The sequence below is a fragment of the Corvus hawaiiensis genome, chromosome 13, assembly GCF_020740725.1.
Source record: "Corvus hawaiiensis isolate bCorHaw1 chromosome 13, bCorHaw1.pri.cur, whole genome shotgun sequence".
Classification (NCBI taxonomy): Eukaryota; Metazoa; Chordata; class Aves; order Passeriformes; family Corvidae; genus Corvus; species Corvus hawaiiensis.
In genome coordinates, this window is record NC_063225.1 from 12,824,199 (window position 1) to 12,849,973 (window position 25,775).

The 25,775-nt window shown below is 59.4% G+C and overlaps 2 protein-coding genes across 4 annotated transcripts; one reads left to right on the forward strand and one right to left on the reverse strand.

The window, feature by feature from the left end:
- Positions 1-11,105: 11,105 nt before the first annotated feature.
- On the forward strand, positions 11,106-17,931 carry ZNF710 (zinc finger protein 710). Of its 3 annotated transcripts, none has more exons than XM_048318184.1 (5): positions 11,106-11,456; positions 14,058-15,582; positions 16,063-16,254; positions 16,702-16,876; positions 17,118-17,931. In XM_048318184.1, the coding sequence occupies exons 1-5, from the start codon at positions 11,449-11,451 to the stop codon at positions 17,288-17,290; spliced, it is 2,073 nt and encodes a 690-aa protein (XP_048174141.1). In that variant the 5' UTR covers positions 11,106-11,448; the 3' UTR covers positions 17,291-17,931. The 3 variants fall into 3 exon arrangements, with proteins under 3 accessions (XP_048174141.1, XP_048174142.1, XP_048174143.1); XM_048318185.1 differs by having other exon boundaries at positions 11,112-11,456; positions 14,058-15,465; positions 16,045-16,254; XM_048318186.1 differs by having other exon boundaries at positions 11,119-11,456; positions 14,058-15,465.
- An 873-nt stretch (positions 17,932-18,804) lies between these two features.
- Positions 18,805-22,869, reverse strand: IDH2 (isocitrate dehydrogenase (NADP(+)) 2). The gene is made up of 11 exons (XM_048318190.1): positions 22,754-22,869; positions 21,794-21,885; positions 21,241-21,406; positions 20,672-20,832; positions 20,444-20,587; positions 20,200-20,336; positions 19,941-20,092; positions 19,754-19,866; positions 19,566-19,663; positions 19,354-19,446; positions 18,805-19,002 (listed from the first exon to the last, which is right to left on the reverse strand). Exons 1-11 carry the CDS (start codon positions 22,842-22,844, stop codon positions 18,915-18,917), a joined length of 1,335 nt encoding a protein of 444 aa, XP_048174147.1. The 5' UTR covers positions 22,845-22,869; the 3' UTR covers positions 18,805-18,914.
- Between the last annotated feature and the right edge of the window lie 2,906 nt (positions 22,870-25,775).

Here is a 25,775-nt window from a genome sequence, read left to right on the forward strand (position 1 = left end):
CCCAAACTTTAAATTAAAGGGAAGAAACATGTTTTTGACTTTTCCTGGCCTTTCCTCACAGCTGTCCATCTGTCGTTTGAGTGACAGTCGAGTATTTCTAATGAAGATTAACAGGAACAGTATGTCAGCACCTGTGGGTGGCTCTACAGTGTCCCTGTGCTGTCATCTCCTGGTCCTCAGAGTGTTTGGACAATGTTCCCTGCAAATTGTCACAGTTTCTAGTTAAAGGAAAAGTGCCCAATGCCTGGGTGCCCTGTTGTGCAAAGCAAAGACAAACTTGCAGAAAGTTCATGCAAATCTTCTCCAGATTGTCTCCAGGGATAACCCAGGGATAATGGGGTGCTGGGGAACACTGCAGCTGTGAGAGGTAGGAGGGTCTGGTGGGACAAGGTACATCTTGTGGCCCTGGAGATTCAACACCAGGTTGCTCCAAGCCCCATCCAACTGGACCTTGGAGACTCCCAGGGATGGGGCAGCCACAGCTTCTCTGGGCAACCTGTGACAATTCCCTGCCCTCTGTCATTCTGCTGCCATTCTTCCCAGCACTCCAGGTCCTTGTCCAAAGTCCCTCTCCAGCTTTCTTGGAGCCCCTTTAGGCATTAGAAGGAGCTCTAAGGTCTTCCTGCAGCTTTCTCCTCTCCAGACACTGACACAGCCTGGTTCTGGCAGAGAGCACACCCAGCCAGGCCATTCCGGGCAGCACCGCAGCATGTGCGTTTGGGAAGAGCGGGCTGGGAGGAGGAAGCAGCACTCAGCCATGCTCATTGTTTTACTTCCACTTCTTGTCCACGGGGACCCGCGTTCATGCTTGGGCAGTGCACACCCCGACATGCTGGGCTTGGGAGCTGTGGCTGGGGAACTGGAATTTCCTGGGGACTGCGGGTGGGAGCCACAAACGGCACCAGGATGGGATGGTGAGGGGCTGCTCATGCTCTACAGGGAGCCTTCATTGTCCAGTCGGCCCCGCGGCAGGGCCAGGGTCCCTCCCTGGGCACAGCTGAGACTGGCCCCAGCCATCAGAGCCACAGCAGGCTGGAGCCCGCATCCTGCCCATGCTGGGGGTGACCTGGCGAAGGAGAAGAGGGGGAGGAAGGACAGGCAGAGCTTCCAGAGGAAGAGCTCTCACCACTGCCTCTAAATTTATCTTTCCTGTTTCTCAGCAGCAGCATCGTCTCATTCTCTATGGTGTCAGGCCATTCTCCCCTCTCCGGCTGTCTCCTGGCACCCTGTCCCTCACCATGTTATCCCGGTTTAACCAGCTCTGTCTCTCCCCTTCTTTTACTTTCAAGTTTTAATCCTGGTGTGCTCCCTGGCAGCTTTTCCCTTCTCTCACCTCCAGTCTGTTCCCACACCCACCATCCCAGGGCCCTCCCCATGTCCCGCAGCACCAGCCTCTGGTTTGGGGGTTAAACTGGAGGCTGGGTGGTTGCCAGTTCCTCTGGGCTCAGGACTGGGAATCCATGAGCAAGCTGGAGAACAGAGTCGGGAGGTTTCCCTTGAGGAGCCCTTTGTCCAACCTGTGATGGGCTGCTCTCAAGGGAAAACTTCTCCCTGGAACCACAGAATCATTTTGGTTTGAAAGGACCTTTGAGATCACAAAAACCTCAGGGCAGCCTGGCCTTCTCATCCCAACCTCCACAAGAGATGCTGCATGTGGATCAGGGACATTCTGGACTGGCTGGGAGGATCAAGGACATCCAGTACTGGCTGGGTGGATTGGGGATGCCCAGGACCAGCCTGGCTGGCGGCTGCTGTTGGGAAGAATTGTTTTTGTGGTTAGGATGGATGTTCCAGGGAGCTGCTTCCCTTCCCAGTCAATCCACAGGGATTGTGAGGCTCTCCTTCCTCACAAAGGACTTTCTACTCTGAGTCCTGACCCCTCTGCCATGCAAAATATAGGCGTCCTAAACTCCCAACTCAAACACTTCCCTGCTGCATGCCCATCAATTCTTTGTTCATTTATTGAGCCGGCTGAGAGTCGCCCTTCCCAGGCACAGATTGACCTGCCCTCCTGGCTCTGCCTTTGGCTTTGCTCCAGAGCCATCAGTTTGTCCTTGCCGTGGCCACTCTGTGCTTGCTGTGCACTAAGTCACCAGCCCTAGAAGTGTTCAAATGCAGTGTGGACGTGGCACTTGGGGACATGGTTTAGTGGTGGCCTTGGCAGTGCTGGGGAACGGTTGGACTCCATCATCTCAGAGGGCTTTTCAGCCTTAGTGATTCCATGATTCCATCCCTGGCCCACATGTGCCCATGGCTGAGGGGGCACCAGCTCACTGGGAGCTAATGCCCCTCAGAGGAGCTCTGACCTGGGGCCAGGAGTGCCCTCTGGAGAAAAAATGCTTTCTCAGAGGCAGAACCATAGGCAGAGCTGGACGAGCCTCCTCCATCAGAGCGCTGAGTCTCTCTGCTGAATCCCTTCCCATCCATCCCCATCTGCGCCTTGGCCGCTCTGCTTGGGCACCAGCAGAGCCCGGCTGGGCCATCGCTGAGCTCACCTGCCGAGACTAGCCCTGATCTATGGGGGCTTCAGTGATTTGGTTTGGTTTTGTGATTATCAACAAGGGACACATAGAAGGAAATTATTTCAACAGCTGAATATTGTGGGTGTTTATGGGACTTTCTGGCTGTGAGAAGGAAGGGCGTGAAGTACAGGGGTTGTGTAGATTGGGATGACAATGGGAGAGGGCAAGTGGTGCAGGCCCCAGGGCAAGCCAGGGCTGCCAGAACCAAGGCAGAGACAGCCCAGCCTCACTGAGACCTTGGGAAATACTAATTAGGATGAGTAAATGGTGCAAATATCCCCACCCTCCTGCTCACGAGTGGGATTTGCCCACTGCATCTCCCTGTATCACCCAACAAGCCCTATCTGAGCACTTTATGCCAGGCAGGTGATCCATCCCCCAGTGCCTACGGCAGCTCCCAGGCCAGGTTCATCCAGCAGTGACTCCATTTTCAGGAATGGGACAGCCACAAGCTGCAGGGCGCTGGGCATTGCTCCCAGCGAGCTCACAGTGTGCCAGGTTGTGTCCCTGTCAACTGTCCAGCCACTGCAACACTCCGGACAGCAGGGCCAGACCCCATTAACTCCTTCTCAAAAGATAAATATGTGTATTTTTTTATAAAATCCTGGCCTCTGCCCGGAGTCAGGAGCACTGCAGGAGCTTTCACAGCATGATGACACACAAAAGCACACGTGCAATACGCAGGACTTGCATTTTACCCTGGCCCTGTGACCTGGCAGCAGCGTGCAGCCAGCACAGTATCCCCAGACCAGACACCTCTGCCTTCCCCCCAGGAAAAACAGCCAAGTCCTCTGCTGCTGTGGATCTCAAAGACATTGGCCATACAGACAGGCTGGTGCTGTGGGGGGCAGCAGGCACAGCTGGCTTTGGGCTATATGGGGATACCATGTCTTCCACACCTGGCTTGGGTCACTCCTGAGCTGGGCATTCATGAACTGCCATCAGCAGGGACCTTTGTACGGTGCCTCCTGCTCCATCTGTCCAACCTAGCCTCTCAAACTCTCATCCCTGACCTGCTCAGCTGTGCAGAAAAGGATCCGAAACATTTCCCACCTTGGGGATCTGAAAGTAGAAGTGGCATTGGCAGCTGTGCAGCTGGGTTTGTTCCTGTAACTGTGTGACAGGGTTGTCGAAGAGCCTTGTTATTGGAAAACTGGGAGTGGGACATTCCCAGGTGGCCTGGTCCAGTGCCTGGTGTGGGTGGAAGGGGTCTCAGTGCTCCCCAGTTCCTGCCCATGCCTCTTCCTGCCCACGGTGGAAAGCTCCGATTCTCTCCCCTCTCTTCACCTCGGGTCTGTAGGAAATGGGACTGACTGTGTTTGTGACTGGGCTGTGTGGGCCGAGTTCCACAGCGGGTTCCTTGTGCCAGAGGTGATTCCTGAGCCACAGAGCTGGAGGTCGGTATCTCCCATGCTGGTTCAGCTGTGCCTCACTCACTGAGACCTTCCCCATCACTGAGGCAAGCCACAGTTGCTGGTGCTGTGCTGAGGGATGTCCTGGGGGCTGTGGCACACAGGGGCAGTTTCTCCAAGGCAGAACAACCTCAAAATCTGGAGTTGACAGAGCAGACACAGCATGAAGTGTCCCCGTGCCCTGAAGCCCCTCTCCTGTCCCAGTGCAGCCCTCCCCAGCCGCCGGAGCCGGGAGCGACTGCAAGACCAGCAGACATACCTGTGGAAGATAATCCGGTCGAGTATTAATTATCACGCTCAAATTAGAACCCCTCAGCTATGATTAACTTATTACCCAGCCCTGCAGCAGGGACAGCAGATGCAGGGATGATGGCACAGCTCAGCGATGCCCGGCTGTGGGGGGCACAACATCCCTGTGGGGAGCAGACAGCGCCCAGCCCTGCAGGGCTCTGGGATCCCCTTGCCTTCTGCCTGGGATAAGCAGTAGGAGAGCAGTGGGGAGCTGTGTCTGCCCGTACTGGGCTGTGCTGAAGTTCCCTGTTTGCCTCGGGGCTGGTGGTGAGGGGTAACATCTGTCCGGGTGCAGGAGCTCAGGGGGTGCTTCCCAGTGTCCAGCATGTGGGAAGACTGAACCTGTCAGCGGACTCACATGTGGTCTGGGCTGTTCACCTTCCTCGCTGCCTTTAACTCTGGTTGGACATTGCTGGTGCCATGAATGGATCTGGGCTGGCCCCGTGTTTCCATTCCTCTGTCCTCACAGGCCAGCACAGGACAGAGCCTGGGAAAGACAGGGACAGCCGGGCCCAGGAGCCACCGTCCTGCAGAATGGACAGGCTCCACACATGGGAATATCAAAACTGGACTAAAATTGTTCCCAAGGATAAGGGCAGCAATGCTCTTGAAAGTAACACCCTTAAGTGAGACCCTTCCCACTGTGGGGATCTTCCCTTGCACCTGAGCAGCTGTTTCACATCCCACCAGGCAGCCTGTTCCCTTTGAGGGGATACACATCTCCTATTTTTATCATTTGGGGTTGGTTTTCCCCTTTTACAGCCAGCTGGGTCACACACACCAGGGTTCCTGAACTCCTCCTGCCTGTGTGTTGTCTCCTCGGACCTCCGGCCACATTTATGGCTCTGCCCCGAAGCCCCAGCAGTTTATGATTAACCCCAGGCCTGGGGATGCTAAGCAGGAGCTGTGTCAAGCAGGAGTGATGCCACATGAGCTCAGGACATTCCTCTCAACCTCAGCCTCAGGCTGCTTTGGGGGTGGATGGCATCACGCCTGGGTCTCTACAGGACACCAGGGTGCCTGTTGCCTCTGTCCCAGAGAACCTGCTGTCCTGGTGGGCTCCATCTCCAGTGTTTTCTTCCCCCTGGGTGTCACCTCCCTTTGTCCCACATTCCAGCGCTGCTCTCCCCCTGCACTTTGGTTCATTTGGGATGTTTGGGCACCTTGGTCCATCTCCACGCACGCGGGTCTGTTAACCCCTGCCACTGCTGAAGATGCCGAATGAACCGGGGCAGTGCTGGGAGTCAGAGACCCGGGTGAAAGCCATGTTGGGTCTTTCCAGACAAGGGTGGGTGCTGGGGGGTTTGGGGCTTGCAGGGTGAAGGGGGCTGCACCCACCTTTTGCCCCCTGCTCCTTGCAGGACCTAGCCCAGCATCAGGCCCCTGGGTTTGCCTCTGCCACAACCATCCCTCATCTTTCCCTGCAAGGTTTGGGGGTTGACCTGAATTCACACTTGTTCCTACAGATTTGTTTGCTTGGGGTGTTTGCTCCTTCATTTTCCAGAGGAATAGTGAGGTGGTGAAGGTAGTCCGGCCCAGCATTGCTCAGTCCCGTTTCCCTTCTGTCCCCATCTGCATGTGTGAGTGGTGGGAACGGGTTTGTCAGTGCCTCGGCGCCTTTCAGGGTCTTCGCAAAGAGCAGATTTATTTTCTGCTATGCTGAGAATTAGCTCCCCTTTCTTCCTCTTCCCTCTGCCTCCGCTGGAAAGAGAGAGAATGCAGGGAAGAAGAAAGGATTTCCATCGCGGCGGTGATTGGCACAGCCCTGAATGAGAGGTCATTCCAGCCGGCTCTTTCTTTTCAGGGCCCTTTTTTCCTGCTCCCTGTATTCAGGCTGGCAGCATTCTTTCCTTTCAAAGCTCCTCTGTCTGTCTCTCTCTTCCCCCTCCTTTATTTTTCATCCCTTTTCTTTACTTTTGCTGTCTTTTCATTCTGTTTTTCTCCACCCCCTTGGGGCTCCATTTTTTCTTTCCCTTTTCCTCTATTCAGTTCCTTTTTTTCTTCTCGCATCTCTTTTGAATAGCTCGGCTATTTTCGGAGAGGAAAGGGACTGTGCCGGGGAGAAGCCGTTACAGCAAGGAGGAACTTGAAAGTCTTTTCTTTCCCTGTTTATTTCATTTAAAAGCAAAAATTGTTTTCCAAGGCAGAGCAAGGATTCTGTGTGGAGCCTTTGAAGCCAGGCTGGGACAGCAGCGGGGCTGGGGGCCCTCCCTGCTCCTGGCAGTGCTGCGTACGCTGCCGGTCCCAAACCCCTGACAAGCCCCTGGAGCACCAGGGGGATCTGGGGTCAGTTTTGCCTTGGCTGGGCTCTGGGTGCTTGTGCTGCCAGAGAGGGTATAGGCAGAAGCAGCCCCTCTCCCTCGGCTCACCCAACACCAGTTACCTGATTTAAAGGCTCTTCCTGCCTCTGGGGCTCAGGAGCAGCAGCATTTTTAGGGATGATGTGACCATAAGCTCTAAAGGCACATCCTGGACTTCTCTGCTGCAACACATACCTGCATGCACGTGGGTGGGACTAGAGGGACCATGTTTGTTCCAAAGGGGAATGGGGGGCTCACGCAAGGACCCCATGAGAAAACATGGGATGTGCCAGGACAGAGCAGTGTCAGGTGCTTGGTGTGCAGGGTGTGCATTGGTCATGGTCAGTCACTGCACTCAGATCTGAGGGACACAAGGTGCCAGGGTTCAGTCCCTTCCACAGAGGAATGACAGGAAGAGTCTCTCACACATCCCTAAGGCCACGGTGATTCTGGTGGCTCTGAGGAAGCCCTTTGCTCAGCAGATGAGGCTGGTCCCAGTGTCACTGCTCCAGGTGCCACCAGCAGCTCCGCTCGCCGTCACCGCTCCCCTGGTGCCCTGGCACCATGCTCTGGGAAGGGCTCTGAGGGCAGAAGGGCTGGAAGATCAGGCCTGAAGCATGATCGATTTGGTCTGCTGGGGAGGAGATGTTGTGCCCTGTGGCACAACAACAGGAGCTCCTTGGGAAGGCAGGTGGGGCCAAGAAGAATCCCCTTCCCAAAATGCTCCCTGCCTGGGCACCACTCTGGGCGTGAACCATTGGTGGCTTTGGTGCAGCTTCAGTGGGGCTTTTGTGCGGTTTTGATGCAACTTTGGTGAGGTTTTGGTGCAGTTTTGATGCACCTTTGACTGCTCAGAGAGTACAGGTTTTCCAGCCCCTGGCTAGAGCAAAATGCTAGCTCCAGCATTTGCTCTGGCTCAACCTATGGGAAGTTCCTCCCATGGCAGACCTCCCCAGAGCAGGGACAGCGCTGGTGGCCACAGGCCTGCTCCTTTGGGCTCCTGGCTGTGCCACAACAAACACAGGAGTCCCACGGAAGTAACCCCAAGTCAGAGCCAGGCTCCCTGCTCCTTCCCACTGGCCCCAGAGCCCAGAGCAGCCTGTCTTCTCCCATCTTTCCATTACCCCCATGGCCAAATGGATGCAATCAGGAACTCTGATTTTCAGGAAACACCTTTTCCCCATGAACTTTAGTCTCCTCTTGTTTTGATATAACATAGAAGTTGAGGGTGATCTATGGCACAGGAGCTGCTGGCTTCTATGCTGGCTCTGTTAGGATCATGGAGTCATGTAATCCCAGATTTGGAGGGACTTCAGGGATCACCTGGTCCAATCTCTTTTGGAAAAAGTCCAGACTGGACAAGAGGGGGCTGGAGGTCATGGCTGTCAGGTGCTGGAGAAGGGGTGGCAGGGCACTGTCACCCCATCATCCTCGGCCAAGAGGCACTTTGGGGTGTGGGCAGGGGTCCTGTGCCGGGCGTGTGGGCTGCAGGAGGGCAGGAGCGGGGCCAGGGCCCAGTGGTTAATTAATAGATCATTTCTTTAAAGTGAGATTCAAATAATTGTAACCCTGAGATAGAGAAGGCATTGGAGGAGATGAAACGGGAGAGAGAGAGAAAGGAAGCAAAGGACAGAGGTTCAGAATGGAGAGGGAGATTAGGAGAGAGATGAAAGAGAGAGGAGAAAGATAAGAGGGAGAGAGGGGACAGATCTCGGCGCGAGATGGGCGTTGCCAGGGAAACGGGAAGAATGAGGGAGCAACTGGAGGGATGGAGGAGCAGAGGATACTGGGGGTGGGGAGCGAAGGATGGAGGAACAGAGGGATGGAGGCTGGCAGGATGGAGGGGCGGAGGGACTGAGGGGCAGAGGGATTGAGGAGCAAAGAGATGGAGGAACAGAGGGATAGAGTAACAGAGGGATAGAGAAGTGAGAGATGGAGGGTTGGAGGCTGGAGGGATGGAGGAGAAGAGGGTTGGAGGCTGGAGGGATGGAGGAGCAGAGGGATAGAGCCTCAGTGTCAGAAGGAGGAAAAAGTGGATTTCCAGCAGAACAGGAAGCAGGAGTGGGACATCACAGCTCAGCACAGTTGTCTGTGTGCTGGGAACAGCATTTGGGATGGCAGCTCTGTCCCTTTGCAGTGAGCAGCCACAGCACCTGCTGTCCTTAGCCTGACCCTCTCACCCCAGTTCCCACTGGTGGATCCCATATCCCTGGGCAGATAATGGAGGAACCAGGCAGCTCTGTGCTCCACACACTTTTGTTCTGCAGCACTGGTAACCTCTGGTTATTTGAAAGCCATTCCCTTTTCCCTCCCAGTCAGAGTTTGCCAATAACCATACATCTTCAAAGGGGTAAATATTTACCTTTGATCGATGGACACAGTGGTCAGAGTGAGAACACCCCAGTTCCATGGAATATTTTCAGAGGAAGCGCCCGTGAAGAGGCTGGGGAGGGTTTGATGTGCTCTGATAACACCCGCTCCTCCATGAGCCCTTGTCTGTCCCAGAGCCTCACTTTCCCCAACCTGGTTTTCCACCTGCTCTTACTAAAAACATTATCAACATCCTGCTGCAAATCCCAGGTTGTGTCCTTTGTTTTGTGAAGCCAAAGCCCCCAAAGACTACTCTTCCTCCACCCAGAAGCACTTCAGTGGCACACGTGATGGCACGTCTGTCACCGGTTGGAGATTGCAGGGAGCGGCCGCTCTCTGATCCACTGACAGTGGAGGTTTCTTTTTTCTGCAGAAGTTTTCCTTAAAACAAAAGTTTTCCTTCAAAAATGTAGTTTGACAGTATCTGGTGTGGAGACACCGACTGAATTTAAACAGGTATTTGTGTTCTGTGGCAGCAGCACCACCTGGCCCCCATGGCTCCTGCCCGTTTCTCAGAGCTTTGGCTCATTTTTACAGCAGTTCCTCTGTATCAGGGTCAGTTCCAGGGCAAGAAGTGCCAGTTTCGGTTCTGCCACAGTGTCTGGAGCCACTCTCTGGGTGAGCCCCTGGCACACACCACCAACACAGAGCCAGGGCCAGGCAGTGCAGCCAAGGTGACCCCCAAATCCTTGGGCTGGTGCAGGACAGACACTGGGTCAGGTTTAGGAATAATTTTAGTTCTGATTTTCAGGAAAACAACATTTTTCTGTGTAGAATTGTGGGGGGTTGAGCAGCTTTATGTGAAATCTGCAGGCAAGATGAAAGCCTGTTTTCCCCTTTATTAAATTTAAATGAAGGCTGCTTTTGAGAAAGAAAGGAAAATAAAATCAAAGGTTTTCTCACAAATATCAGATCCATTATCAGCCATTTTCTGGTAAAAAGTCTTGAACAGTTTTACTGCCTCCTTCCCCACTGAGACTCCCCCACGCCCAGGGTCTCACTTTGTCCTGGGGCTCGATCCTGTACCTTGGGAGCTTTTCTCCCAAGGTCTGTGCCACCACATCTGTCCCTGGGGAACTTCCCAGGACGCCCCAGGCACTGGCAGCAGAGGGTCTGCAGAGAAGTCCTGCAGAGAACCCTGTAATGAGGGTCCTGCAATGGGAGTCCCACACAAGGGACCTGGAATAGGAATCCTACAAAGGGGGTCCTACAAAGGGTCCTGAAAAGGATTTTACAAAAGGGTCCTGCAAAGGGGATAGCCAGGAGCAAGTCCTAAATGTCCTCTTTCCCGTGGCACCAGGCCTGTCAGGCAGCCTGGGAACCTGTGCAGGGGGCCAGGTGACTTAAACTGCTACTGGTGCCAGCTGGGCTCTGGCACCTGCTCAGGTGGCTGCCCTTATCCTGATGAGCTGAGATAAGACAGAGCAGTGGCAGCAGGGTGGGCTCCTGCATGCCTGGTGGGGTGGGGGGGATGTCACTGCTCTTTGGGAGAGCTGAGAAGTAAATCAATTCCCCAAACCCTTTGAATTTTGGGTGCCTGGGTCTCCCTTCCCTGCAGGAGTGCTTGGGTGAGAGCTGGTGATTGCTGCTTGCCTCTGGGCTGGTGAGAGGAGCTGGGAATGGAGCCAGGTGGAAAACAAGGGTCATTGGTCACTAATGCCTCAGTGGAGGCTCTCAGGGCAGCTGGGGCCGTGGTCCCTCCCGGAGCTGCTCCTGTGGGGCTGTGGCTTGGATGGCTCTGAGGGTGTGGGTACTCCTTTAGCTCAGACCCTTTTGGGTCCCAGGTGTTACAGGCAAACCTGTGGGTGCAAAGGTGAGGCTTCTGTGGACCAGATGTAACATTTTCATGCTGCTCGACTGAGGATTTACCAGGCTCCTATCTCTAGAGTGGTGGCGCTGGCTAAAGGACCAGGTGAGGTGTTGGCACGAGTGATTGGGCAGGTGGGTGAAACCAAGGGAGGTAAAACAGCAAAGGGAAGGGAAACGTGTCCACAGACACAGCTCTTAGCCTGGTGGCTGGAAAATCTGGAATCCAGCAAGGAATGTGCTGGGAGTGGAGAGCCTGTTGTGCAGATGCTGCTGCCACAGGGACCCAGTGAGAAGTATTTGGGGGGCTAATCATGGAACAAGAGAGGGAAATAGAGATAAAATAGCACAAAGAAGTGAAAGCCATGAAAAAACCCTACTTTAAGTGACCAGGTGGTGAGTGAGGAGCTGGTGGAGGCTCTGAGAGGGGCAGCTAGGACAAGGGAAGGCAGGGTCTGCAGGATGTGCCAGGGCAGAGCCTGGATCTTCCCAGTTGTGTTGAGAAAGATGGGAGGAGAGATTGCACCAAAAGGAAACCTTGGAGTGGGAGGAGAAATGATGAAAGAAACCCAAATTTCACAACCCCAAAGGATCAGGGACAGCAGCCACCACTGCTGGCCCCAGGTGCATCCATCCTGTGGTGTTGGAGAGGGGAGAGATGGATGAGTGGACTGGGAGCTCGGCACTTGCCACTGGCAGAGGGGACATCGGCAAGTGTGTCTGCGCGATGCCCCACGTGGGAAAAGGATGGGCAGGTGAGAGTCTGCATCGGGAAAGGAGCTGGAGGGACCCGAGCCTGGCCCAAAGGGCTGGACTTGAAAACTAAAGGTTATTAAGGCCTGTAGGAGGGTTTGGTTCCCAGCAGCAGCACTGGAGAGGAACCCTGAGCTTGGTGGGTGAATGGCTGCGTGTGCAGCCACAGGTCTGGAGGTCTAGGCTGAGGAGGAGCTGGGGGAGGTGCTTGTGTCACTGCTGAGATCTGCACTGGGACAGGAGTCCCTGCACAGTGTTCGGGAGCTCTGCGTGCTCCAGCCCTGGGCATTGTCCTGCTCCCAGGGGGAGTGGCTGTGGCAGGACTGCGCTCCATCACGGCAATGGGCCCGGGGCCTCTGCCTCGGCTGCTTGGACAAGGCTGGAAGCAGCTCCCGTGGAGCATGGAGGTGCTGGCAGTGCTCTGCACTCCGGGGTGCTGGGAGTTTCCTGGGGGAGCTGAAATACATGACCCCGCCTCACTTGCCAGTGTATTGGGAAACGGTGTTTCCAGCTGCCTTGGCAAGTCCCGAGGCGTGAACAGGGAAGTGAGAGCGGGAAGTGAAACAGCTGCCTCTGCCCTGTTCCTGCTTCCCTGTGTGGTGTTTGTGCAGCTGCAGCTCCGGAGCGCCGTGGCCTCGCACAGCAAATCTTCTATACCGTGTCCCAGGGCTCGTGTGTCCAGTGGAGACAAGTGCAGAGAGGTTTGTGCAGCACAAGGCTTTGGTTTTCCTGCTGAGGAGGGAGAGCTCATTCCCTTTCCCAGTGCCCAGAGTAGGAATCCACATTTACTTTCCCCTAAAAGCCTCTGGTTTGGGGTGCTTGTAACTGGGGAACACGTGAGTGCGTTGGTCTTGCAGCCGCCTTGTCTCGTGGTGCTTGTTTTGGGGGGCAGAGACCCAGCACCGTGCTGGGGGGGGCACCGACCCCTCTGCCGTGCTGGGGACGTGGGCAGAGCAGCTGGGTCCCCTCTCCCATGTCCCTTCTGCCTGCAGTGGGCAGCTCAGGGGCCCCATGGAGCCCCACGGGAAAGGGGGTTCCAGCTGGCGGGGTACGGCCCCGGGGCTGTTCAGTGCACGCCAGCAGCCACCTCCCTGACTGATCCCTTTCTTCCTCCCAGCCCTCCTCCTCTTCCCGCCACCGCCCTCCCCCACTCCTTGCTTTGTTTCGCTGCCTCCGCACTAGTCCCCCCCTCATCCCCTTCCTTCTCCTCCTTCTCCCACCCCCATCCTCTTCCTCTCTGTCTCCTCCCTGCAGCCTGAATTCGCCCCTCCCCTCCATTCCTGTCCCTCCGGCCCCTGATCCCTGCCCACTGGCTCTCCGGGGTGCCCGGGCAGGGGAAAGGGTGCCCGGGCAGACGGGGGTACTTGGCTGAGACCTTCCTCCTGCCTGCCCCCACAGCATCCCCCTGGCAGCTCAAGCCTGGGCAGGGTCCCCTCACCGGGTGTGTCTGACCCTGGGCCAAGAGTCACCAGTGCTGTGGCCAGTCCCAGCCCCGTGGTGGCCCAGCAGATGGGAGGGAACCGAAGAGGGTCCCCGTACCCCAGATGTCTGCGAGCTGCCAAGCCCCTGCGGTTGGTGTTGCTCCCCTTCTCTGTCTTTCCTCGCACTGGTTCTTCACCTTCCCCATCATCCCACCCTCTTCCCCGTCCCATCCCATGTGCTGTGGCTGGTGTTCGGGTGTGCACGGCGCTGGCATGAGGGGACAGCTGGGGCCGTGCGGGGATCGGCAGGAGCCGGCAGCTGCCCGCAGCACAGAGAGGCCGATGTCCCCGGCCATGCTCCATGTCCCTGCAGCTGACCTGGCTGCAGGGATGATGCCCAGGCACTGTGGGGTTTCCCTGCTCCAAAGTGGAGATTCATCCCACGATCTCCTCATGTTGGGCAGGTTCTCCTGGGACTGTGACAGGATCTGGCTCAGAATTTATCCCTCTTTTACCTCCCCCGCAGAATTTCTTTGTTGTAGCTGCAGGAATAATTGTATTTAGGAGAACACCCCTTCAGCAGGAGGAAGCGGCAGCTCTCCAGGCTCATCCCTGCCTGTCCTCACTGTCTGCTGGCAGGGGGAGGATGCTGTGGTGGTGCTGGGACCCCCAAGCTGAGTGTGCCAGCCACCAGTGCTGAGCCCAGCACAGCCTCTGCCTGTGCCTAGGCCCACTGCTGGGCAGGCTGTGCCCCGATGGTCCTGGTGGGTCTGGGCCCTGTCCCTCATGCTCTCTGTGCTGTTGCTGCTCCTGCCAGAGGTCAGAGCCACACTCAGCTGTGACCAGTTCCCAAACTGTTTGGGCACTTGTTCCCTGGAGTCACTCCTAGGAGCTTGAGGGCACGCAAGCGGCCAAACCCCAGCCCCAGGAACTAATAGCCCATTCAGAGAGGCTGACAGTGGACACTGATCCAAGCTTCCCTGCTCCTCCCTACAGTGGAAACCCCTGGAGCCACTCCATCCCCGCATCCTGGGGTGTGTGGTGCTGGGGACCCACACTGGCATCACCCGTGTCAGTTGGGGGTTCACTAAGGAAAGAAGTGATGGCTGGAATGAGCCCCTGCGGCACAGTGTCTGTGTTGGTGGGTGCCAGGGGCTCACAGCCGTGTCTCTCCCTCCTCAGCCATGACAGCATAGGCCGGCGGCAAGAGATGAATCGGTTCAGCGAGTGCGGGACGCAGACGGACGCGGTGGTGGTGCTGTCCCTGGCACAGGCTGCGGTCCTGGGCCTGGTGTCCGATAATGAGCTGCTCGGGGCCACCATCACCCCTACTGGCTTCTTCCCGGGGCTGGCTGGGGAGCAACTGGACAATGGCACCATGGAGCCTGGGGAGCCTGAGGGTGAGGAGCAGGTGCCTGGGGATGGGCAGGATGAAGACACCCTGGAGGCAGAATCCTCCCTGGAGAAGCATGCCCGGAGGAGGAAGAGGCCGCCTGTGAGGCTGGTGCCCAAGGTCAAGAGTGAGAAGGCAGAGGTGGAGGCTGAGCCACCATACAATGCGTCCATCCCTGGGGACGAGGAAGGCGAGGGGCAGCATGGCCATCCGCCCCAGCCCCCAGAGTCGGCGGTGCAGAGCGGTGCCATGAAGATGATCGACCTGGGCACCTTCAGCAGGAAGCCCCGACGCCTGCGGCACCTGCGCCGGCATCGGGAGCTGGAGGGCACCGAGCGCCGGCACAGGGGCAGTGACCTGGCCAGCAGCACTGTGGGGGCCCCACAAACCGTGGGCACCTTCGAGGAGGGCGCCCCATCCCCTGGTGAAGCAGAGGCCCCTGTGCCAGCATCCCCCGAGCAGGTGAAGAGTGAGCAGGGCTGTGGCTGGCAGGAACCGGGGGAGCTGGAGGCGGCCGGCGGCACCAGTGAGCACAGCAGGAAGGCGCAGCTGGACCGGCTGGACATCAACGTGCAGATCGATGACTCCTACCTGGTGGAGGCAGGGGACCGCCAGAAGCGCTGGCAGTGCCGCATGTGCGAGAAGTCCTACACCTCCAAGTACAACCTGGTGACCCACATCCTGGGCCACAACGGCATCAAGCCCCACTCGTGCCCACACTGCAACAAGCTGTTCAAGCAGCCCAGCCACCTGCAGACCCACCTGCTGACCCACCAGGGCACACGGCCCCACAAGTGCGGGGTGTGCAGCAAAGCCTTCACTCAGACCAGCCACCTGAAGCGGCACATGCTGCTGCACACCGACATCAAGCCCTACAGCTGCCGCTTCTGCGGCCGCGGCTTCGCCTACCCCAGCGAGCTGAAGGCGCATGAGGTGAAGCACGAGAGTGGGCGCTGCCACGTGTGCGTGGAGTGCGGGCTGGACTTCTCCACGCTCACCCAGCTGAAGCGGCACCTGGCCACGCACCAGGGCCCCACACTCTACCAGTGCCTGGAGTGCAGCAAGTCCTTCCACTACCGCAGCCAGCTGCAGAACCACATGCTGAAGCACCAGAATGTCCGGCCCTTTGTCTGCACCGAGTGTGGGATGGAGTTCAGCCAGATCCACCACCTCAAGCAGCACTCGCTCACGCACAAGGTAGGGGCTAAGGGTCCTCTGGGGTGCTGCCCTCATCGTGCCCAGAGGAGATGTGCCAGCGCTGGATGTGGGTGCTGGCGGAGAGGAGTGGCCCAGTGCCCCCAGTCTTGGGAGGAGGTGGGTGGTGCAGGTGGGCAGTAGCACCTGTGGCTGGCATTAGCTGGGGTCACTGACATGCAGTGAGGGGGTCCCTGGGACCCAGCCCCTGCTCTTCTGGGGGTTCCCTTCCTCAGGGAGGGAGTTTTAGACCTGCTGCAGGGTAACCTGGGGGGTCCTGTCCAGGGGCTCTCACAGCCCCTCTGGGCAGGCTGTATGTGGGTGTTTGCCCTTTTCCAGGGGCTCTTTAATGGGGAGCAATTGGGCTGAGCCCCAGAGCAAAGCTGGCACTCAGCTGTGCTTACAGAGCCTGTCCAGCCCCTGCCCACAGCCCCTGCATGTGGCTGGGCTGTCAGATATGCTCCGTGCTGTGCTCAGCACAAGGAGCCCATCCGTTGCCCATGGGATCCCTTCTCCATTCTTGGCACCACTTGTGTGTCCCCAGTGCCTGGGGGTCTGCCCAAGCTCCTCCCCGGCCCACAGCTCTCCCACCCCTGGCAGGGCGTGAAGGAGTTCAAGTGCGAGGTGTGCGGGCGGGAGTTCACGCTCCAGGCCAACATGAAGCGGCACATGCTGATCCACACCAGTGTCCGGCCCTACCAGTGCCACATTTGCTTCAAGACCTTTGTGCAGAAGCAGACGCTCAAGACCCACATGATCGTGCACTCACCGGTGAAGCCGTTTAAGTGCAAGGTACTAGCGGGACTGGGGGGCTGATGGAGCTGGGGATGGGGCAGCACAGGTCCTGCTGTGCTATGCCCCCAGGAATCTGGCCAGGCTGGGCCCTTGGGCATGGAAGTGGCTTTGTGATGCCTCCCCTGCTCGCTTGGGCATGGAATATCTGCCCCAAGCTGTGATGGGAGCATTGCTGCTGCTGAAATGACAACCAGTGCCTCTCTCTGACCAGTGCTGGATGCTCTGGAACTTCCAACAGCATCAACACTGCATCCCCAAGCCCCCCCCCCCACAGAGTGGGAGGTGGGAGGGAGCCTCATTATTCTTGGCAGGAGCCACAGGGGACTCCAGGAGGGGAGCAGCCCCATTACTCTTGGTGGGAGCCACAGGGGACCCTGGGGGCCAGGTCTGCGCTGCAGAGCCTTTGGCAGCTCTGGGGGCTGACCGTGGGCACGCTGCCGGCAGGTCTGCGGCAAGTCCTTCAACCGCATGTACAACCTGCTGGGACACATGCACCTGCATGCTGGCAGCAAGCCCTTCAAGTGTCCCTACTGCTCCAGCAAGTTCAACCTGAAGGGCAACCTCAGCCGGCACATGAAGGTCAAGCATGGGGTGATGGACATCAGCCTGGACAGCCAAGGTGGGTCCCTGGCGCGGACTGGGCATCGTGACTGCCCCCAGCAGTGCCCATAGCACTGGGAGCTGGGCTGTGCCGTGGTGGCTGTGGCAAGTTCATGCCTTCTCACCCAAGGCCTACCCCCACAAGCAGCCCACATCGAGCAGGGCTGTGGCTCCCAGGGAGTTTTGGGCTCCAAACCCAGGGAGGGGGGAGCTGTGGTCCCCACAGGTCCATCACTCCGTGTCCTTGTGCTGACTCCTAGATGCCATGATGGAGCTGGCTGGGGCTGACCACGCCGAGCTGGATGGCCAGCAGGAGATGGATGACTTCGAGGAGGAGAACTCTTACGGCTACGGGGCTGTGGGCAACCCCCCAGACGAGCACACGCTGGCCGAGCAGGCCATGAAGGAGATGGCCTACTACAACATGTTGTAGCCAAGGCTGGTGGGGCTGTGGGGGCTTGGTGGGGTTAAGAGGGGCTGCAGCACCCAGCCAGGCCCCCCCAGAGTTGGAGGGATGGCTTCCACTGGGCTTGGGGAACACAGGGATGTCCAGAAGCCTTTGCTGCACCTGCCTTGGCTCTGTTGCTGCCCCCCTGTCCCTGCCTGCACCCTGCACCTGGTGACTTGAAGCTGCAGGTAGGGGAGGCATGTCCCAGCAGATCACTGAATGAGTAAGGATGGAAGGGGCTGCTGTGGAGCAAGATGATGAGCATCACTAATTATTCTACCTCCTGGGTCCCCCCCTCGGCTGCACAGGGGTTCCCCCTGATGGGCAGAAGCCCCTGCCCACATGAAGAGGTGGGTTTGCATTCCGCACTCACCCCGGGGCTCCCTGTGTCAGGCCCTGGGATGCAGAACAGAGTATTTTCGTAGAAGCTCAGGGCGCAGTCAGCGCCCACAGCTCCGGGTCTGGAGCTGCAGCCAGCAGTGGATCCGGGGGAGGCAAACCCAGCCCAGCCCCAGCAAATGATGGTATTTTGAAAGTAATTTATTTTTTTCAGATGTGCCGCGTGGTTGGATTTATCTTTTCACTGAGTTCAGTTCCCTTCAACCAATGTGCTTTGTAAACCCGTGTAAGCTGTGTGGTCTGTGTGGGGAAAGGGGGTTGTGAGGGGCTGAGGACCAGAGCAGGGTCCTGGGCAGAGCCCCCCACTAAGGAAGTGGCAACCCCTCCTTGCCCCCCAACTGCTCTGGGGCTTGAGGAAAAGGCTCTCACTGGGGCAGACTGTGAGGTGGGGGTTTGCCTCCTCCATGCCCAGGGATTTGGCAGGGAAGCAGCTGGGGCAGTGCTGAGCCTGGCACCACTCTCTGGGCTCTTCACTCTCCCTGCTGTGGGGCAGAGGACTCGCAGCACCCGCAGCATTGCCCCCCAAGTGTGCCCAGAGTTGGGTAGGGTCCTGGCAGGCATGGGCTAGCCAGGGCACAGGGCCTGGGACAGCCATGCTGACCCCACACACACCCTATGCTTTCTGTCAGTCGCTGTGTTCCCTGAGGCTGAGCACCATCTGCCCCATCCCCAAAAGCCCTGGGGTGGTTCTGGGTGTGGCACCACTCATTCCCCCACAAGGCAGTGTGCCTACTACCCCTGCACCCACCTTTTTCCCCCCCACTGTCATCCAGCCTTGGGGCAGGATGGAGATGGCCACAGCCTTGGGCAGCCCCAACCCCTCCTCAGCATGGCAGGGCTGTGGACCCCCATATGCTACCTTCAGGCCAATGTCAAAATGCTGGAGTGCACGGCCCCCCCAGGCTGGCAAGGCTGAGCTGAGGGGTCTGGCTGCCCCTCGTGCCTGCATTGTAAAGCTGTGCCGTATGATGTGCTGTGGCTGGGGAGACATTTAATGGCACCACACGGTTATGGGGTACATGAATCAGGACAAACGCACCCCCCCCCCCTCCCCCCCCCAGCCCTACACACCCCTGCTACAAAGGCTTGAAAAACACTCCTAAGAAAACTTTAGAAAAATTATTCAACTGTTCCTGAGCTGTGTTGGGGAGCTGGGGGGGCACTGGGCCCCTCCCAGCCTCATCCATCCCAGAGACAGGGAGGCTGTCCCCTATTTCTTGCCCAGAGCCTTGTCCAGGTTGTTCTTGATGGCATCGAGGAAGTCAGTGGTGTTCACAAAGTGCTCATTCAGCTTCACACTGGGGAGACAGAGGAGGATTGGTGGGGGTCCCTGCCCACCTCCCACAGGCACCACATCCGCGATGAGTCCAGGATGTGGCCCCTGCCCAATCTATCAGCTGTGAATAGCTACCCCACGTCCCTAGGGACTGTCCAGAGCCCAGTAGCTGCCTGTGGCCACTCTGCACAGCCAGCTCCTGGTCACTTTCCTACCCTTGTGGCTGCCCTGCAGGACCAGCCCGTCCTTGTGGTCACTATGCTGTTCTTGTGGCCACGCCACAGGGTTATTCCACCCTCATGGTCACCCATGCAGCCATGTTGCCCTGGTGCAGGTGGCTGCCCCCGTGCTCTGCCCTGAGAGCCACCCTTACTTGGCAAGGCCGTGGATGCAGCCAGCAAGGTCTTTCGTCATCGTCCCGCTCTCCACTGTGTCCACACAAACCTTCTCCAGTGTCTGCGCAAACCTGAGGACGGCAGCACTGTGGCTCCAGCACAGCTGCCGCCCCGGGCCCTGCCGCAACTGCGACCAGAGCAGCTGCTGGCAGGGACCCTCACCTGGGGATCCCCACCCCACCCTGCTCACTTGACGAGGTCAGGGTTACTGTCCAGCTTGCCCCGGTGCTCCAGGCCACGCGTCCAGGCGAAGATGCTGGCAATGGGGTTGGTGCTGGTGGGTCGTCCCTGCACAGAGAGTGTGGTCAGCTGTCTGGTGTGGGCACCGTGCTGTGGGCAACCCAGCACAGGCAGCTCACACTGGAAGAGCACGCCCACCTTCTGGTGCTCCCGGTAGTGGCGGGTGACAGTGCCATGGGCAGCCTCAGCCTCGATGGTCTTCCCATCCGGACACACCAGGACAGAGGTCATCAACCCCAGGGAGCCGAACCCTGCGGTGGGAATGGGGTCAGGACAGCTCCCAGGGGTGATGATGCGGAGTGCACTGCACCCTATGCTGCCCCACCTTGGGCCAGGATGTCGGACTGGACATCCCCGTCGTAGTTCTTGCAGGCCCAGACAAAGCCGCCGGAGGATTTCAACATCTGGGCAACCATGTCGTCGATGAGCCGGTGCTCGTACCAGATCTTTAGCTTGTCAAACTCCGTCTTGTAATGCCTGGGAGCCCAGGCCAGGGGTCAGCCATGCTCACCCCAGGTGGGTCTCACTGCCAGCGCCCCCAGGACAGCCCCCTCAACAGCCCAGATTTCCCCCCAGGTCCATACTTATCGAAGATCTCCTGGAAGATGTCCTTGAAGCGCCCGTCGTAGGCCTTGAGGATGGTGTTCTTAGTGCTCATGTAGAGCGGCCACTTCTTCTGGACAGCGTACTGGAAGCAGCTGTGCGCAAAGCCAGAGATGGACTGCAAGGGAAGCATGTGAACCTTATGGGCCCGTCCCTCAGCCTGGCATCTCCCCCAGGGTGGCAAGGCACACTGCCCTGCAGGGACCCCTTGAGCCCCACCAGTACCTCGTCCGTGTTGTACATGCCCATGCCCACGCCGCCGCCGGGGAAGTTGAACACCTCCCACTCCTTGGACCCGCTGCCGTCCTTCGGCGTGAAAACCATCTTGAACGTCCCAGACTTGCTCACGACAAAGTCGGTGGCTTTGTACTGTGGGGGGCCAGGCAGAGCGTCAGGCAGGGACTGAGGGAGCTGCTGGCCAGCCACACGCTACTGGTCCCTGCACTGGCTCACCTGGTCACCGTGGGCATGGCGGCCAATGGTGATGGGCTTAGTCCAGCCGGGCACCAGACGAGGAATGTTCTTGCAGATGATGGGCTCCCGGAACACCGTCCCCCCCAGGATGTTTCGGATGGTGCCATTGGGGCTCTTCCACATCTTCTTCAGCTTGAACTCTGTGGGGCATGCAGAGGTGGGACTCCTGAATGACCCCCCAGCCCCCCTGAAGTACGTGGCCCCTGCCAGCACCCAGCTCCACTGTGCCACGGGCTGCTGCCAGACCCTGCTGCAAGGCTGGTCAAGGGGAGGGACAGCCAGCATGAGATCATGACTGGCACGGGGCAGAGGTCAGTGTGTCCCCAGTCCCCCATGGGGTCCCCACACCACCCATGAGCCCCCCCCAGGGTGGGGAGAGGGGCACAACACTGGGAATGGTACAGTCCCCAACCCACCAGAAACCTGAGCTGGCAGTGGGAAGGCACCGCTGACCCCAAGGGGCTGTGCACAGACAGGAGGCTCAGCACCCCATGGAGCTGCCAGCATCCCCCGCTGCAGTGGGAGCTCGGCCCCTTGCCCCTGCCCACCTTCCACCCTGGCTTCATCGGGTGTGATGGTGGCACACTTGACAGCCACGCTGTACTTCTGGGTGGCCAGCGCTGAGTCAATGGTGACCTGGTCATCTGTCTTGTCCCGGTGTGGCAGCCCCAGGTCAAAGTATTTTAGCTGGACATCCACGTTGGGCAGGATGAGCTGAGGGGCCAGGAGAGTGTCAGAGTGGGGGGACAGTGCAGGGTCTTGGGACCAGCACCATGGCATGGCCAGCCCTGGCACCCAGCCTGGCCCAGCCTGGCTGCCTGCCCAAGATGGTCCCCCTGGCCAAGATGTTCCTGCTGGCCAGGATGATCCCCCCCGCCTTGAACAGGCCTCCCTGTGTGGGACAGCTCCCGCTGCCCAGGACCACCTCACTTAAAGGTCTTTCTGGTAGTTGTGCTGATTTTAGCACCTGCTTCCTGCAGACAGAGGGACAGAGGTGGGAGGGACAGACAGAGAGCAGCGTAGGGATCACCTGTTCCCTGTACAACCCCCCCAGCTCCACTTGTGGCACACCCGCCCATTCCTGGGGCAGGACCCCATCACCTTCTCCTTAATGAAGGCCCAGATGATTCGTGTCATCTCATCTCCATCCATCTCCACCACCGGGTTTGCCACCTTGATCCGCTTGTCGGCATCTGGAGAGCAGTGTAGGGGCATGTTGGGGTGCACCCCTGGTCCCACAGCTCCACACCCTTGTATGGGGCCAGGGCATCCTGTGGGCTCTGTCCTGCCAGGTGTGGTGCCACCCTGGCTCAGGGACAGGTACAGGTCAGGTGCAAGCTCCCCGCTGGGGTCTGGGCCAGTTACTGGGGCCAATACTGCTGGAGTGGGGGTCAGAGTGTAAAATCTGCTATGTGAGGGGGACAAGAATAGAGACACATTTCTCTCAGAGTGGGACCTGCATGCAAGCCAGGCTGCAATGCCTCAGTCAGATCAAGAACGGGACCAGAACAAGGAGCAGGTGCAGTCCCCTGGGGCGAGACCCAGGCACAAACCAGGGTGCAAATCCCTGTGTGGATCCTGGACCAGGACTAAACCTGGGTGCCAAACTTGTCTGTGGATCAGGCTGTAAAACCCCACGTGGTACCCAGAGCAGAGGTGACTCCTTCTGAGTGGGACCGGAGCACTGCCAGGCAGCAAAACTCTGCATGGCACTGGGAGTAGGAGTGAACCCTCCTGGGGAGCAAAATCTCGCGTTGGTCCGGGACCTTGAACGAACCACCCCCCCTAGGTTCAGAGCAGGTACGAGCTGGAGTGCAAAACGCCACGTGGAACCGGGACCAAACGCCCCAGGATCAGACCTAGCTATAAAACGCGGCGTGGGTCCGCAAATCCCCGCGGACCGTCAGTAAGAGTGAGTCCGGATCCAATTTCAGACACCGCCCCCGAAAAGAATCCGAGCCGCCCCCCCCCCGTGGGTCTGGAGCACACCCCCCTCGTGGCGTGCGCAGCCCCGAGGACACGGGGGTCTCCCCCCAGAGCCCCCCAAGGTTCCCCACTCACAGTGCCGGCGCTGCTCCACGCCGGCGGCGGGGAGCGGGCAGCGGGACAGGCGGCTGAGCGCCGGGGCAGCGCGGAGGTAACGGGCGGCCATGGCGTGGGCGGACACGACGGGGCGGACACGGGGGCGCGGTTCTCTCCGCCCCGGGGCGGGACAGAGCCCCGGCCCCCCCATGGGGCCCCGCGAGGGCTCTGGAGGGGCCCGCGCGGGGTCCCGCGGTGGGGCTCGGGCCATTGCTGCATCCCGCCCCAACGCCAAAGCACAGAGTGGCCGCGATCCGCTGCGGTCCCCATTCCCATCAAAGGGATGCTGCATCCCTGGGTACATCGGGGTTGCGGATAGGCGGTCAAACCCCACGTGGAACCAGGACCAAACCCACCCGGGATCAAACCCGGCTGTAAAATCGCGTGTGGAATCGGGACCGGGCCCCCCAGGACCAGATCTAGCTGTAAAACTCTGCGTGGGATCGGGACCAACCCCCCACGGAACCTGACTCGGTTGCCAAACCCCACAGGGATCAGGGACCAAACTCCCCCAGGACCTGATCCGGTTGTAAATCCCCTCGTGGAACAGGGAACAAAGCCCCCTGGGACCAGATCCAGCTGCAAAACCCTGCATGAGACCGGGAATGAAACCTGGGGATCAGACCCACGTTTAAAATCCCTCGTGGAACTGGGAATGGCCCCACCCCCTGGGACCAGACCCATTTGCAAAATCCCTGGTGAAACCAGCATCACACTTCCTCAGGATCAAACCCAGCTGTAAAAACCGTCGTAGAACTGGGACCAAACCCGACTGCAAAACCCCGTGTGAAATAGGGGGGTACACTGGGGCTGGGGAATGCAGACATAGCCTGTCCCTACATGGAAGCCGGCGTCCCTGCTCATGGCTGGCGCGTGACTCGGCAGCTGGATCCAGCAGGACAAGGGCAACTGCCACTGTTTCACCAGAGACCTTCACCTTGCCTGGCCTCCGTGTGGGGAGGAGGAGAAGGAGGAGAACGACGGCGACAACGACAATGGGGGTGATGCACACCAGGGGCACCCCGAGAAGGTGCATGGAGTGTGCCAGGGGTGCCAGGAGGCTGCTCAGGCTGGGAATTTGTTGTCCTGCTGTCCCAGCCAAGCCGATGGCTTTTTTTAGCCACATGGGACGGGCAGATCCTGCTCCAGGAGGAAAAACAGCCCTGGAGCTGGCAGTCCCTGGCGAAGGGGCTGGGGGAGCTGCGGCAGTCCTTGACGTCTGCCTGGCTTTAACATTAACCAGAGCAGGAGCCGCAGGACCGCAGTGGCGGGGGGGTCAGCAGTGGTCCGGGGTCCTGGGTGTCCCTGCTCCCACCGCCCACCCCGTGGCACCCCGTCCTGCCAGTAGCCCTGCAGCCATATGCCAGCACTGCTCAGGGGCTGCCTGGCTGCCGCCCCAGCTGCCCCCCTGGCTGCCCTTGCCCTGGCCCCGCGGTTGGAGCCGCCCCGTGACCGCAGCGCTGGCAGGACGAGGTTAGGCCAGCGCGGCGGCAGTCCCCCCGCGAGGAGAGGACAAGAGTGGCCATGTGGCAGAGGCCCAGGGAAGGGCCCAAACAAAGGCACCGCCCGTTCATCCCTGGCTGCAGCCCAGCCACCCTCCCTGCTGTGCCACTCCAGCGTCCCCAGCGTGGCCGTCCTGGGGAGACCAGAGTGCTGGCAGGGCTGGCTGTGGGGCCGGGACCTCAGGGAGTGATGAGTCCCGCAGGTTTGAGACCCAGCCAGAGCATGAACAAGGACATGGCGGGGGGGCTCCATGTGTTCCCTGCTGCCCGCAGGCAGCCCTGGGTCTGCCCGTGGAGGGGGCACCAAAGGGCTGACAGGGGCCGTATTTCATTGTGCTGCCCTCAAATGCAAGAAGCCGCAGCACCGCCCAGAGCTGCTGGCCTGCAGGCTGGAGGGGGGGCTGTGTCTCCCCTTCAGCAACCGTCCGACCTCCTGGGGCTGCCAGCATGACCCTGCCTGGGACCCCTCTGGAGACTCCTGCCTGCCCGGCACAGCAGTGTTTCAGTACCCATGATCCCAGCAGCTCTGGGTACTGCTGACGCCCAGCTGCCAGCCACCAGCTCCGAGTGTGCCACTGTGGGGACGCCCATGGCCGTGGTATCCCTGAACCCCACAGAGCCACCACATGTCACTGTGAGGTACCCAGACCCCTGAATTACCCCAAAACTCCCTAAGCTGGTTATCACCACAAGGATCTCACCATGATGCCTGGGGCCGTGCGCACCAGGTGCCCCCATGGTCACTCCTGCTACCAGGGACCCCCAGTGGGTGCTGCCCCCCAAACCATGCTCCCCAATAGCCTCTCGGTGCTGGAAGCCCCTCAGTGTGCTGGGGCTGAAACACGCAGTCCTGGGCACACCAGCATGACCCCATCAAGGCCGGTACTATCGCAGAAACCACGGCAGGGCAGAGACAGGCGCCTCCAGTTCCCGCCCCCAGCAGTGGGGATGACTCCCCAGCCAGGAGCAGCCGCCCCCAGCCCTCGCTCCCCCGGGGCCCCCGGCGCGGTGGCGGGGCCGGGGCGGGCCGGGGCGGGGCCGGGAGGGGCGGGCCGGCCCTTTGTTGTGCTGCGGGCGGAGCCCTCCGGAGCCGCCCCCGCGCCGCCCCGCAACGCCGGCGGGGGGGGGAAACACCCCGGAGCCGCCCCCGCTGCCGGCGGCTCCTGCCGCGCCTCGGAGTCGCCGAGCGGGTGAGCAGCGGGGGGGCACCGGGCACGGGATGCGTGTGAGAGGAGTGAGCGTGCAAGGGGCGTGCGTGTGCAAGGGGCGTGCACGGGCGGGTGCGCGGGGTGCGTGCACAGAGCTGTGCGAGGGGAGGCGTGTGCACGTGCACGGGGGTCCCCGAGGGACACGTGCGCGGGGCTTTGCGGAGGGGCCGGGGGTGCGGGTGGATGTGGGAACGTGCGTGTGTGTGACAGCGTGTGTGCATCGGTGTGTGGCCGTGTGTGTGTGCGCCTGGGTGTGCCTGCGAGAGTTTGCGTGTGCCTGTGTACGCGTGT